This window comes from Coloeus monedula (assembly GCF_965178545.1).
Source record: "Coloeus monedula genome assembly, chromosome: 22".
NCBI lineage: Eukaryota > Metazoa > Chordata > Aves > Passeriformes > Corvidae > Coloeus > Coloeus monedula.
The window spans coordinates 6,328,592-6,343,270 of NC_138802.1; the positions used below are offsets into that span (position 1 = coordinate 6,328,592).

The 14,679-nt window shown below is 53.7% G+C and overlaps 1 protein-coding gene across 2 annotated transcripts in view; it reads left to right on the top strand.

Moving 5' to 3' along the window:
* Window positions 1-14,679, top strand: part of EPHB2 (EPH receptor B2) — a gene marked incomplete at its 5' end in the record, with an annotated part of 129,835 nt that overhangs the window by 107,103 nt on the left and 8,053 nt on the right. The window contains 7 exons of one of the 2 annotated variants that reach the window (XM_082295693.1): window positions 6,226-6,388; window positions 6,976-7,084; window positions 7,239-7,354; window positions 9,796-9,918; window positions 10,277-10,524; window positions 11,126-11,341; window positions 13,909-14,058. In XM_082295693.1, the coding sequence (XP_082151819.1) occupies window positions 6,226-6,388; window positions 6,976-7,084; window positions 7,239-7,354; window positions 9,796-9,918; window positions 10,277-10,524; window positions 11,126-11,341; window positions 13,909-14,058 (1,125 nt within the window). The remainder of the gene's footprint in view (window positions 1-6,225; window positions 6,389-6,975; window positions 7,085-7,238; window positions 7,355-9,795; window positions 9,919-10,276; window positions 10,525-11,125; window positions 11,342-13,908; window positions 14,059-14,679) is intronic. The other variant, XM_082295694.1, reaches the window with a different exon arrangement.

The window sequence follows — 14,679 nt, forward strand, 5'->3', positions numbered from 1 at the left end:
CAAGTGGCCCCACTCTCAGGCAGTGCTGTTCATGGAGCACTGAGCCTGGCACAGAGGGCAGAGCTGGGCTGAGGTGCTCCCTGTCCTGGTATTTTGGAGAACCATGGAATCATCCCAGAATGGTTTGGGTTGGAAGGACCTTAAAGCTCATCCAGTCCCACCCCTGCCATGGGCAGGGACACCTTCCACTGTCCCAGGCTGCTCCAAGCCCCATCCAGCCTGGCCTTGGACACTGCCAGGGATCCAGGGGCAGCCACAGCTGCTCTGGGCACCCTGTGCCAGGGCCTGCCCACCTTCACAGGGAACAATTCCTTCCCAATCTCCCATCTATCCCTGCCCTCTGTCCATTTGAAGCCATTCCCTGTGTCCTGTCCCTCCATGCCTTGTCCCCAGTCCCTCTGCAGCTCTCCTGGAGCCCCTTTAGGCCCTGCAAGGGGCTCTGAGCTCTCCCTGGAGCCTTCTCTTCTACAGGTGAGCTCCCCCAGCTCTCCCAGCCTGGCTCCAGAGCAGAGGGGCTCCAGCCCTGGGAGCAGCTCCGTGGCCTCCTCTGGACTCTGTCCAGCAGCTCCACATCCTTCCTGTGCTGGGACCCCAGGGCTGGGGGCAGCTCTGCAGGGGCATCTCACCAGAGCTGAGCAGAGGGGCAGAGTCATTTGAACCCCCTGGAACCTTTTTCTTTGCTGGTTCTCGGTTTGGAGAAGGCCCAGCTCTCTCTCCCAACCCCGATGTTTGTATGTGCGCAGGACACTGGACCCTGCTCTGGCTATTGGGCACAGCTGAGTCCCAGGCTAGTCCAGCCACTGCGATGCTGAGTTTTGCAATGAAAAGCCATTTACTGGGTCCCTGGGAGCAATCCCAAAATGCAGGGCTTTGGCTATGCCTGCTCTTCCCCTGCTTCCCATCAATCCAGCAGTTGGATGTGGTGTGTGACACATGCCAGGTGCGTTCTCACTCCACTGCCAGTCTGTGCAGAGGTGATTTCCTTCCAAATATTTCATTACAAACTGTCCCATGTGCTTCTGAATGCTCAGCAAAGATCTCTGGAGCTGCTTACATTGTTTCTGGTGGACTTTTTTTTTCCCCAGTAGAGAATTATATTTTATTTTCATGAAAACAGCTCAAATGAAGAACAGCAGCATACACATTGTGTATAAGAAGCACCTTGGCTCTTCATTTTGAATACATTCTCTTCTATATAAAGACATAAATTAAATGAAAAAAAAATAGAAGAATTTATTTCGGCGTTGACAGAAAAGAGCTGTTCACAATACCTGAAACAAAGGTGTATTTTTGTTTCCCTTTCCCAGATTATTTATAACACTGCTATTCTTAGATGCCATTAAAAGTGTCTGTACAAAGGCAACATTATGCGTTTCTTCCACGTGGAGTTGGAGCAAATCCACGCAGATTGTTGCACAAACACTGCCTGACATGGCTGCTCTCTGCAGCCCTCGCCTTAACGTGCTTTTTTTTCACTTCCAAGAGGCACCTGCCAACATTTGTCTTATTAAAAAGTCTCTTGTCTTCATTTAGAAAGGGCGTAGCAGTTTTTATCCAAAGTTGCCAAACTCATCCCGGAGTGTGGGAACTGGAGACTCACTGCAGTGTCAAGCACTGCAAAGAGTAATTAGCTCTCCTCATTATGCAAAATGATTGGGTTTGATGATGCTCAAAGTCACCCATTTGGTAATTGTTCTAAGACATCCAGCCCAGTTTGGTCACCAGTGCAAGATTTTAGGAGGCAAAGGAGCCCTTTGATGTCTCCAGCCAGTGCTGGATGGAGAAGGGGCATGGGCTGGCTGGGGGATGGAGGGTGGGGGAGAGGTGACCTGTGAAGGTGGATGTGGAAGTGGAGGTGGAAGCAGAGCCTTCCTGGTGCCCAGGAGCTTCTGGCCAGAGCCCACAGCCCCAGGACAGGGTGTCCCCAGGGCTTGGACCAAGGATGATGGAGGTGCTGCTCCTGGGCTGACTCAGGGGACATCCCTGCCCATGTCAGGGGGTTGGAACAAGATGGTCTTTAAGGTCCCTTCCAACCTAAACCATCCTGGGATTCCATGATTCTTGGGTGTTTTGGACACTGTCCTGCATTGTTGGACACCAGAATCCCTGAGCCTGGAGCCAAAGCTGCTGCCTGTCCTGAGGTGGGGCTGCCCCTCCACCTGGTGCTGCCCCAATCCTTGGAGGGGGCTCTGTCCCGAGAAAGCTGTGAGTTCAAGGAGATGGAGAGGGAGCCCTGCCAGGGAGCCCTGGGATAGCCCACCTGCACTGCCAGTCCCTGCCCTGGGCCTCGCTGGCTCTGGGCACTGTCCAGGACTCAGCTGGTTTGGGAGAGGCATTCAAACACTCAGAGAATATTCAGAGAATAATGAAAGTTGGAAAAGCCCTCCAAGGTCAGTCAGTCCAACCTTCACCCAACAGCCCGATGCCCACCAAGCCACACTGCCAAGTGCAACATCTCATTTTTGAACACTTCCAGGGCTGGGGGCTCCACCACTGCCCTGGGCAGCCGGTACCAATCCCTGACAACCCTTTTAATGAAGAAATGTTTCCTTTCATTGGGCTTGCACTTCCCTTTGCCCAACTTGAGGCCATTTCCCCTTGTCCCGCTTGTTGGGGTACCTGGCTGGGAGCACAAGTGTTCTTGAGCTGCCCCCACAAGTGGTGGATCCCTCTGAGAGCCCAGGTGCTGTGGATCCCCCAGATGCAGCCCCAGTGTGGCTGGCAGGACCCTGCTCCCCCACGTGGGCATCCCGAAGTGCAGCTGTGTGATGGTTTGGCAGCCGGCCCTGGCGTGGCTGTGCCCTGCTGTGTTTGCCCCCAGGGCCATGGCAGATGCCACTGTGCAGGCTCACAGGAGCTCTGCCAAATTCACTCGGTTGGCATTTTTTCCTTGGCTTTTTTACTTTTAGGTGTTTTTTTTTTTTAAATGCGACTTTTTAGAAGCAATTTTTGTAAATCCTTTGGGTCTCTCACAGCCTCCCCATGTTTCAAGTGACTCTTTCTTTGTGGATCGGACTTTGGTTTCAACTTCAGTTTGACCCGTGGGAAGGGGAACCAGATGAGGACTCAAAATCAAACCCGTGTGTTGTTTTGAATCAGGATTTCCAAACTCAAACCAAAATCAGCAGGGGAAAAAAGCCCCAAACACCACAAACCTCTGATTGGACTTGGGCTTTAAACCACCTGGGATGCACTGGGCCTGCTGGAGGAGCCCAGGAGGTGAAAGGGGAGAAGTGTTTGAGGTGAATGTGAGGGTTCTGGAGAGGTGATGCCAAGGAGAAGGAACAGGTTCGATAAGGGAGGGTGGGGAGGTGTAAATGCTTTTTCCTTGTGGTCTGGGATTAAAGGAGAGCACCTCACAAACACACCTTCCTCAGCCAGGCAGACATCAATTTCCCAGGCTGTCAACCACCTTGTAGGCTTGGCCATTACATTCCATTTAAAGTCCTCCAGGAGCAGGGATGAGGTTCTCCAAAAGAGCTGGACAAATTATTTTAAAACAACTGTGTTGTTAGTGCCCTCCAAGGGCCTGGGAGGATTCATGCGAGCCCTTGAGCTCTAAAAGTGTAAACATTTCCTGACCTGTTTCTCTCCTGGCCTGCCTGGGAAAGGTCCAAGGGAGTGCTGAGGCCTGATCAGACAAACAAGGCCATGAGTTTGCTGTGTGCTCCGCTTTCCTTGGTCTGTGTGTGTCTGAACTCGAGCTTTTCACTGTCATCAGTCTCATTACCAGAGACCCCAGTGATAACCAGGAACCTTCAGCACCAGGTCCAGATGCATAAAACAGATATTGTAGCTTTTAGAAGAGAAAAGTGTTCCTGAACACTATTAGTAGTGGGGGTCTCCCAGGTGTTTCATGGAATCATAGGATGGTTGGGCTGGAAGGGACCTCAAAGCCCATCTCATTCCACCCCTGCCATGGCAGGGACACCTTCCACTGTCCCAGGCTGCTCCAAGCCCCATCCAACCTGGCCTTGGGCACTGCCAGGGATCCAGGGGCAGCCACAGCTGCTCTGGGCACCCTGTGCCAGGGCCTGCCCACCCTCACAGGGAGGAATTCCTTCCCAATATCCCATCTAACCCTACTCTCTTTCAGTCTAAAGCCATTCCCCCTTGTCCCATTCCTCCATGCCCCTACATGTAATGCAGAGCTCCCCTGCACTCCCTGCAGAAGGATTTGCCATCAGCATTTCCACCCCTTGGACTGGGCCACACACAGGAAGAAACACATTCCTGCCAGGCCCCTCTCTTACCGCCATCCACAGCAGAGCACTGCTCAACCAACGGCGTGAGGCAAGAAATTAACTCTGTTGAAGGCCAGGTTGGATGGTGTGGGGAGGCCCTGGCAGAGGGTGCCCAGAGCAGCTGTGGCTGCCTCATCCCTGGAAGTGTCCAAGGCCAAGTTGGATACTTGGTCTAGTGGAAGGTGTCCCTGCCCATGGCAGGGGGTGGAACTGGGTGAGCTTTAAGGTCCCCTTCCAACTGAAACTGTTCCATGGTTCTATGACCACAAGATCCCTGACAGGAGGGTGCAGCCAGGTGGGTGTCAGTCTCTTCTTGCAGGAAAAAAGCAACAGGACGAGAGGACATAGCCTCAAGCTGTGCCAGGGGAGGCTCAGGTTGGACAGCAGGAATGATTTTTCCGTGGAAAGGGTGCCCAGGGAGGTTTGGAGTCCCCATCCCTAGAGGTGTTCAAGAAATGGCTGGACATGGCACTCAATGCTCTGGGCTGGGGACAAGGTGGGGATCGGTCAAAGGTTGGGCTTGATGGTTTTGAAGGACTTTTCTAACCTTAATGCTTCTATGATTCTGTGGGACCTTCCTTCTGCCTGATTGTCCCTTCGTTACCCTCTGTCCATCAGCACCCCACTGCAGAAGTTGGTGAGGAGAAGTAGGTGCTTTCTCTTTCCTGGGAGTTTCACTCTGACCACTGTTCCCATGGGAAGAGCAGAAATGTCTCCCTGCCACCCTTGTCATTTCAGAGCTGGGACAAAGGTCAGTCCCTTGGTCACACCCTCAGTCGCACTTATGGGGTTCCCCAAACCTCATGTCTCACTTTCTGCCAGTCCCTGCCAGAGTCTCACGAGGTGGCCCCTCCTCACTGAGGGTGCAGTGACTCGAAGTCAGCAGATCTCAGGGACTCACTGGGAACTTGCCAGCTCAGATTTTGAGCTGCTGCTCCTCTGTTCCATCTGGTGATCTGCCAGGGCAGCCTGAGCTGCCAGACCCAAGGAGCAGCCAGGAGGGATGAGCACCTTCAGTGTCACTACAGGCACTGGATTCCAAAATCTCTGCCTGCACCTCCTTTTCTCGGGCGCTTGCTGACAGCTGGGCTTTCCTGAGAGCTCTCTGTTTCCCAGAAGCATTGTGCTGTTGACATTGCTGTTTTGCCCTGACTTTCGGGACTTCATGGCAGCCAGGCTCCCGGCCACCTTTCTCTGGCCACACTCAGGACCCTGTGTCATCCTCCTCTGTTGACTTCATGTCCCTGGGAGACAGGGACTGCCTGTTCTCTTATATGAGGAGACCTTGCCTGTCCCCCAGTGCCAGGGTTAAGGGCACAGTTCCTAAGGGCAGCGATGGATCCATCACCTACACAAGTGCAATGCCATCTGCACCAGTGTGTGACTGCTCCAGTCCTCAGCTACAAAACTGCAGACAGGGGGCAGAACAAAAGTTTGGAAATAGTCTTATTATCACTTTGAAATATGCTCTTGGGGTCTCCAGCCTTGGAAACTTGGCCGTGGCCCCTGGAGAAGGAGACCCTGGGCAGTGGGGTGGGAGCAGAACTTCTCCCGAGGTCCAAAACCCAGTGTTCAGGTGGGCTTTACCTCCTGGCAAAGGGAGGTGGGAGATAGGGAAGAGCAAATGGAGTGTGCTGAGGCTGGATAAGGCAGAGCAGGAGGGGTGGGGGAGGAGGACAGTGCTAACAGAAGGCACAGAAGAGGGAAGAAGTTCCCATCTCCATTGACCTCAAGGCTTAGAGAAGCAATGTGGGTTTTCTACCTGCTGCCTTCTTTAGAGCCTTTCCTGAGAGGTGGTGAATAGCCCAGGGATATCCACCCTCACATCCCTGAGTCTGTGTCTCCCTGCCAGGAGGAAAGACCTGTTTGTTCAGACCTTGGTGGTCTCTCCACCCTGGTCTCCTGCCCTTCCTCTTTCCAGAAGTGCAGCGCCTGATTCTGGACTGATTTTTCTGATGACAGATCTGTGTTTTCTCGGCAGGATCTGAGCGAGTTGAACTCGACCACAGTGAAGAGCCCCACCAACACAGTGGCAGTGCAGAACCTCAAGGCTGGCACCATCTATGTGTTCCAGGTGCGGGCGCGCACCGTGGCCGGGTACGGCCGCTACAGTGGGAAGATGTATTTCCAGACCATGACTGAAGGTGAGTCTGCAGCTGCCTCTGTCAAGGTGGCTCAGGATCTAGAGAGACGTGGAGATGGACGTGCAGCAGTGCTGGTCCCCTTGCTGTCAGTCCCTTCAAGGGTGTGATGACAAATCGCATTCAGGACCCGGAGAGAGGCCTGGGTGCTTGGTCCATGCAGGGAATGCCCCAGTTTCTGCCCAGCGTTTGTGCTGTGGGGATGTGTCTGCTCAGCTGGATATAGAGGAAGCAAAATTTGTGTTTTCTACCTGCACAGCTGCTGATGACAAACACAGAGCCATGTCTTAATTTTCTAAATTTGTGCTGCTAAATAAAACAGGCCAAGCCAGTTTTCTGGCCCTGGGGCCAAGAACAAGGCACAGCACGCATCCACAGGACTAAACTTTTCTCCCAGAAGGAATAGCTCCATCCAACCTTCCTTCTGGGACACATCCCCCAACCAGAGGGGGTCCTGACTGTCCCAGACCAAAGCCATGCCAGGAAGCAAACGTGGCCCGTGCTCAGGGCCATCCTCTGCCTGTGATGACCTTGTGCGTGATGGCCCATCCCGTGCCACAGTAACCTGTTCCCTTGTCCCTGTGTGCCAGCCGAGTACCAGACCAGTGTGCAGGAGAAGCTGCCGCTCATCATCGGCTCCTCGGCGGCAGGGCTGGTGTTCCTCATCGCCGTCGTGGTCATCGGCATCGTGTGCAGCAGGTAGGGCAGGCTGAGACACAGCCAGGGCCAGGCAGGGCCGGGCACTGGGGACAGGGGAGGTGGGGGGAGCACAGTGAGGGGACAGAGGTGTCCCTGCAGCGCAGCCTCAGCCCCGAGGGGCCCATGCTGTGCTCAGGTCTCCCTTCCCTTCCAGAAGACGGGGCTTCGAGCGGGCCGACTCAGAGTACACGGACAAGCTGCAGCACTACACCAGTGGCCACAGTACGTACCGGGGGCCCCCCCCGGCCCCGGGGGGCCGCCCGCTGCTCGGTTCGTGCTCCTGTTCACTCAGGGCTTGCGGGGAGGGTCCGGGCAGGGTGTGCATGTGTGTGGGCAGGGCAGCTCCGGATCCCCCCAGCCCCTGGTCCCTGCGCTGCTCTCAGCCCTGCACGCTGTCAGGTGCCAACCCCTGGGCACGTCCTCCAGACCTCTGTGACAACCAACACCCCCTGAAGCGTCACCCTCTTCTGTGCTGCAGCTTCTGCCACCACACCTTGTCTTGCTCCTCCAGCTCCTGAGCTTTACCTATCTCCTGGGCAGCAGTGAGACCCCTTCCCTGACCTATCCCTGTCCTGCAGAGTGCTGTCCTCCTGCAGGAACCCACACACCTTTGCTAGAGCTCATCCCAGTGCTCCCAGATTCCCAGAAGATATGAGATATAGCTATATATAGGTATATAATACAATACCTAACATGCCCTCTCTTGCAGCCTCCCTCTTCCAGCATCCCTGTGCAAGGCACTCCCTCACATCCAGCATTCCTGCTCAGCCTCACTGCACACCCTGCCTCACCCTGATGCCTTTTCCTGGTCTTAAAATCAAGAGTCAAACACGGTTAGAAGGGAAAAAGGGATTTTATCTTGGTATTTATTTTAAGGATCCTTAGGTGCACACATCCAGGTCATATGCACTGAGATGCACCCCGCAATGCCCACCCCCAAAAGATCTGGTATAATATTATAGGTGCTACTAATTAGCACATCTATCAAAGATTCCCCAATGAGAGGCTCGAGTGAGCCCCCCTCCCCAAGGAGCCTTCCCCTGGATGGTTCTATCTTGGTTTACAGAATGTGTTCTGGAGAGGACCTTGGGGTCTGGGGCACACTGATCCCTAACTATGAAGCTTCTAAAATACTGAGTCTCCCAGCTGAACAAACAAGTCTGAGAATGTAGGCAAAAAGAAGTTGTAAAAAGGTATAACAGGGGTATAAAAGAAAAGGCAAAAAGTCTTCATGGCGTCATCCCAGTGCATGCTCCTTCCCCCATCCCTGGAAGCATCCAAGGCCAGGTTGGACGGGGCTTGGAGAACCGTGGGATAGTGGCAGGTGTCCCTGCCCATGGCAGGGGTGGAATGAGATGAGGTCATTTAAGACTCCTTTCAACCCAAACCATTCCATGGTTCTATGATTAACCCCTGCCTGCATGTCCCTGAAATTCCTTTCTCCCCCTGTCACTCTAATCCTGCTTTATTCCAATCTCGATTGTGATTTTCCTCATGTTCTACTTGCAGCTTCAGGATTTCCACCCTTTTAATACCTTGTTCCTGTACAAATCCAGGCCCTGCTCAGAGCATGGGAAACACCAGTAGTGTTTCCACTCAGGACTCACTGTTGCTCCTGCTTTTACCTGGGGAGCATGTCCCAAAAGGCAGAGCTGCAGCCCTGTGCCCCAGCAGCCTGTGCTGGCTGCCTCGAGATCACTTACCAGGAAAATGACACTTTTCAGGAGACATTATGTAAATGCAGCTCTGGGTTGTTTGTCAGTCTGGGCTGCAAACACACATTCACACGCTCTCCCAGGCCTGGTGTGGGACATGACAGCTCCAGGCTGGGGTGGGTTTAATCACTGTGCCTGCACCACTCGGAACAGGCCTGGTGCCGTGGGATGCAGCAGAGCTGGTACAGCCTGGGGTGCCTCTGAGCCCCTTCTGCACCCAGCACCCCATGCCAGGGCTCAGTCCCTGCAGTGAATTGCCAAGGCCCAGGGAGCCTGTGAGCACTGCAGAACCCCTGAATCCAGCCAGCATCCTGGAGCTGGCAGTCGTAGCCTGGTGCTGTGTGGGGCTCCTCATGTAGGGAGCTGTGATCTCTGCTCTCCAAATAGCCCATTTTGGAGTAAGGCAGGGGCCACAAAGTGAGTATAGAAAGGGGACAGCACAGGTAAGAGCTGTCCCACAGTGCAGGTGGCTGGGATGTGGCAGCAGCAGTCCAGCCTCACCAGGTCCATGGCCACTGCCTTTCCCATGACACGTCACTGTGGCCCCTGCTCTGCCTCTCAAGAGGAACCTGCCCTTTGTGATTTTCCTGGTGTGCCCCACTACTTGTATTGGGGCTCCCAAGAGGGAGCCCAGCCTTGGGCCCGGGTACCAGTCAGGAGAACAGGGCAGACTGGACTGTCCCTCCTGCTTGCACAGCTCCTGGAAGGGTCACAGATCCCCCATGGAGGAGTCTGTCTGCAGTTTGTAGTCCAGGCTCACGATGTAGCTCCCCACTGCCCCAACAATGCCTTGTGGGCCAATGTTCATGAAATCCAGCTTTAACCGTCCTGTGAAACAGGTTCTTTCTCAGACTGTTTCTCTCTGTCTGCTTCGTACCTTGACTATGCAACTTGCTGAGGTGAAAAGACTGTCACTCAAACAGGTTTCTCTTTTCCTTGGTGCCAACCATTCCAGTTGCATCCATCTGTCTGACTCTCTCCCTCACCTTTACGCAGTGACTCCAGGGATGAAGATTTATATCGATCCTTTCACCTACGAAGATCCCAATGAGGCTGTCAGGGAATTTGCAAAAGAAATCGATATCTCTTGTGTCAAAATCGAGCAGGTGATTGGGGCAGGTAGGTGACCTGGGAACAGCTGGCTGGCCCTCAGCAGCACGGGCTCCTTCGTGGTGCCAGGATTTGGGAGGATTTAGCCTTACCTGCACTGGGGAGACTGATGTCACTAAGATCTCACTAAAGCCCCAGGCTGGATTAGAAGGAGCAGGGGGGTCCAGTGCGGGAGAAGCAGAACCATCGGCTCCCATGTGCACATAATGGCATGTGCAGTGCTCCGCAGGGATCAGTGCGGCTGGAGGGGTGCAGAGGGGAGGGAACATGGATCAGGGATGGGCAGGGCAGGCACAGCTGGGACCGGGGGTCCCTCAGGGCACAGCAGAGGTGGGGGAGGCTGACGGGCCCTACCTTGCATTCACAGGGGAGTTTGGCGAGGTGTGCAGTGGGCATCTCAAGCTTCCTGGCAAAAGAGAGATCTTTGTGGCCATCAAGACCCTCAAGTCTGGCTACACGGAGAAGCAGAGGCGTGACTTCCTGAGTGAGGCCAGCATCATGGGGCAGTTTGACCACCCCAACGTCATCCACCTGGAGGGTGTGGTCACGAAAAGCTCTCCAGTCATGATCATCACTGAGTTCATGGAGAATGGCTCCCTGGACTCCTTCCTGCGGGTACGAGATCTGGGAGTGTGCAGCTCCAGAGGCTGTGCTAGCACAGAGGGGATTTTGGAAGGTGCCCTTCCCAGAGGCCTTCCCTGCCCGGCATGCCCTGCCACTGGGGCAGCTGCTGCACAGTGCAGAGGTCTGTGTTTCAGAGCACAGGTGGGGGTGGCAGCACCAGGGCGGTCATCTCTTACGTGCCTGTCCACTCATCCTAGCGAGAGGCTGTGCCTACCTGCACGCAGGTGCACATCCAGGCTGAGCCGTGGACACAGAGGGACAGTCTGACACAGCTTTAACCCAGCAGGACTCCACCTCCAGCCGCTCTGCCTAAATATTTCTGGTTCTGGGTTTGAAGGGGATAATTGACTCTGTCGAAGGGAAGTAACCTGGTCAATAGGAACAGATTGTCCCTTCTGAGCTCTCCTGTGCAGGGTGGGTGCATTTTGGGGTGACAGCAGCTGCCGTAGTGGTGCCCTCGGGATGTGTGAGGTGACTCCCAGCCCCTGTGAGCTCTGCGCTCCCCACCCTCCCTGGGAGGGAACGTACTCATGGCATATCCTGCCATGGGTGTGGAAAGAGGCTCCTGTCACTCTGTCCCTGTGTCCCTCAGCAAAACGACGGGCAGTTCACGGTGATCCAGCTGGTGGGGATGCTGCGGGGCATCGCCGCGGGCATGAAGTACCTGGCGGACATGAACTACGTGCACCGGGACCTGGCCGCCCGCAACATCCTGGTCAACAGCAACCTGGTGTGCAAGGTGTCCGACTTCGGCCTCTCCCGCTTCCTGGAGGACGACACCTCTGACCCCACCTACACCAGTGCTCTGGTAATGCTGCTTTTCCAGCGAGGGAGGGACAGGGCTGAGGGAAGGAGCAGGAGAGGGAAAGGGGGGACCTCCCCCTGGACAGTGGGGAGCACTTTTTTAGGGTGTCAGCAGTGGAAAGGTCCCAGATGAGAATGTCCCTGAAAAGCCCGTGGTTGGGATCATGCACTGCACCCTCCCCATGTGATTCAGCTGGGGTCTTTTGGGATGAGACCCCGTCCCGACAGATTTGGTGCCAGGGCAGCAAGTCTGGGTTTTTTACCATCACTGTCCAGTTGTGCTGCCCTGCTGTCCTTCCTCATGTCATCTCACTGGCTCAGCCCCAGGAAGGACAGACTGAAGTGTAGGAAGTGTGGGTGAGTGCCAGATACTGGATACTGATCTTCTGGAGAGTATTCAAATTAACCAGAAAAAGACTCCTAGAAATGACTTCGTGATCATGTAACAACCTCCCAGGAACACCTCGGTGCCACAGACACAAGTGCCATCAAGAACTCGTGGCTCGTGTCAGGCTGCAGAAGGTGCACCAGGACCAGAGGATTATTTGGTTTTGCTCAGTGAGCTCTCAGCCAGGAGTCCTCATGCATACCACACAGCATCACTCTGCACAGTGCATCAGGATCAGTGCCCAGGACAGGAATTCTTGGAAATAAGTGCTGATAGAGCTGGGGCATGACCTGTAGGAAGTCACCTCTCCTGGGTCTTTTGAAGCTGGCGACGATGAGATGCCTGGCATAGCTCTTAGTGAGTTTTATCAGTAGCTGAATACCTAACAAACACCTAAAAATGTGTGGGTTTATTCTCATCTGTGTAGCTTCAGACATCAACTCGTCCATCTCACGCAGCCATCAATGGCTTTTACAATCACTAATAACATTTATTTTTCACAACATGTTCCTTAACAGCCAATTAACTTTCCCTTCGTTAACTAAATACATGGTGTTTACTGCTGTTCTCTATCCCTGGTTTTGTGCCTGTAGCTTTTCTCTCTAATAATAAACTCATCATCCCTAATTTATTCTCCTTGAACTGTGGGCACTGTAGCAGGACATTTATCATCTGTAATGACAGATTATGTGCACCTGCTGTACCTGAAGTATCTTCCTCTGCAAAATGGTTTTTATCATCATTCTCCCAGTGACCTTGTGTCCATGGGTGGGCAGAAGCCACAAGCTCTGGCCTGGGAGGTTCATGCTGGACCTTAGGAAAGTCTTCAGAGTGGTGAAGCTCCAGGTCAGACCCGACAGAGATGGGAGGTCTCACTGAAGTGAGACCCCATAAGGATCCCCCAAAGTATAATTTCTACTTTAGGGCTTTTTTTTAGCCATTTTTAAAATCCACTGCTTGCCAGGAACTCTGTCAAGAGTCTGCCTGATGGGGAGGACATCCTGTTTGGTGTGGGTTGCTTCATCTTCCCCTCTTGTGGAAAACATAATATTTTGTCTGAGGTTTGTGGCTGTGAGAAGATTAAGGAACATTATCTTTTTTCATTATTCTGGCATGTACTGGGGCTGAGTCCTGGGAGACCCTTAATAAGACATGGCAGTTGTTCATTGACAAAATATAATGTTCTTTAATCTTCTCACAGCCACAAAACACAGACACTTCTGCTTATTTTTTCAGCACGGGGGAAGATTTTCCCTCCAGAAGGTCCCTTGAGTGAATGGCTCAAGTCCAAAGTCCCTGGTAGAAAATCAGGAGGCAGGAAGGGCTTAAGCAGAGCCTTGCAATCCCTGTGTCCCCACTTGTGTGTGCCACTCCTGTGCTTAACTCCTCAGTGGGAGTGGAGAGTCCTGATTTCTCCAGAGCTGGGTGACAGAGACCCCAGTGCCCACCCAGTCCATCCCATATCCCGCCAGTGAACCCCATCCCATGCTGAAGGATCAGAACCTGCTGGATCAGGTGTATATCCACAGACAGACTGGGACACCAGCACTCAGCCCAGGAACGGTGTATTGCTGACTTCAAAGAGACGAAGCTGTAGAAGCTGAGGAGGAATGTGTTCTCACTCCCTTTATTCTGCTCTGGAGGTAGCCAGGTGTCAGCAAAAGGACGGAGGGAGATCACTTTGGGTTTTTTACATGCCTGGCCATTCCCTTTTCTACCAGAGACCCTCTTAGCACCGTGGGCATTTTGCCATGCTGAGGATCACTGGAGCAGGAGGCAGGGGGTAGGAGCTGGCCTTGGTTAAGGTGATGACGAGGAGGCTGAGGGGACACCTCCAAGTGACCTGTGGGGCAGTAATGAAGAGACAGAGCCAAACTCTTTGCAGGGACACCAGATGATACAAGAAGGGGCGATAAACAAAAACATGGATGGGGAGGTTCAAGATGAACAACAGGAAAAGCTCCTTCCTCAGGTGGTGGGACGGGTCACCAAATGGGGAAAATCATCAGCACTGAAGGCTTGCAGCGTGGCTGGACAATCCACATCCACCCTGAGGGATAGATAGTCCAGTGCTCCCTTCCTTCTGGGATTTGACCAGAATATCACAGGCAGATATTGTGGGCACTGCTGGTTTTCAGCTGCTCCTGCTCTCTGTGTCACCATGGCCTGTTTTTATCCTGCAGGGTGGGAAGATCCCGATCCGATGGACAGCACCTGAGGCCATTCAGTACCGGAAGTTCACCTCGGCCAGCGACGTGTGGAGCTATGGAATAGTCATGTGGGAGGTGATGTCGTACGGAGAGCGGCCCTACTGGGACATGACCAACCAGGACGTGAGTTCTTGGGAAACCAGGGCCAGAAACACTGGAACGGGGAGCACTGCAAGGCCAAAGCGTGGCCACAGCCTGTCCCAGCCTGTGGCATGTCCAGAGCCTTCTCTGTCGTGGCAGAGGTGTCCAAGGTCAACAGCTTTGGAAGCAGTAATGGGGATAATTCTGGGATTTGTTCTGGCCCCATGGTGCTGCTGTGGCAGAGGTTGGGCATGGCACAGCACCCACTGCACAGGGTTAAGGGGAGCACCCCAGGAGTGTTGGCAGGTGCTGAGAAAGGGAAGGAGCAGGTGGGTGGAAAAGGAGATGTCCCTGAGCTGAGAGCCCGTGGAGCAGAGCTTCATCTGCAGGGATCACAGGCACTCCAGGAAAGTCTGTTACAAAGCCACAGAGTGGCTTGGGTTGGAAGAGACCTTTAAAGATCCTTTCCTTCCAACCCCCTGCCATGGTCAGGGACATTTTCCACTAGGTGGTCATTAAATCTCCCACAGGAAGCTCGGACTGGGGTCTGTAAGAGGCCAAGTAACTTAGACACAGCTAGAAACCAAAACCATGAGGTACTTCAGAGCATGTTCAATTTTAAATATTTCATTCCTCTGCTCTAATTCAGGTCAAACAGTTACA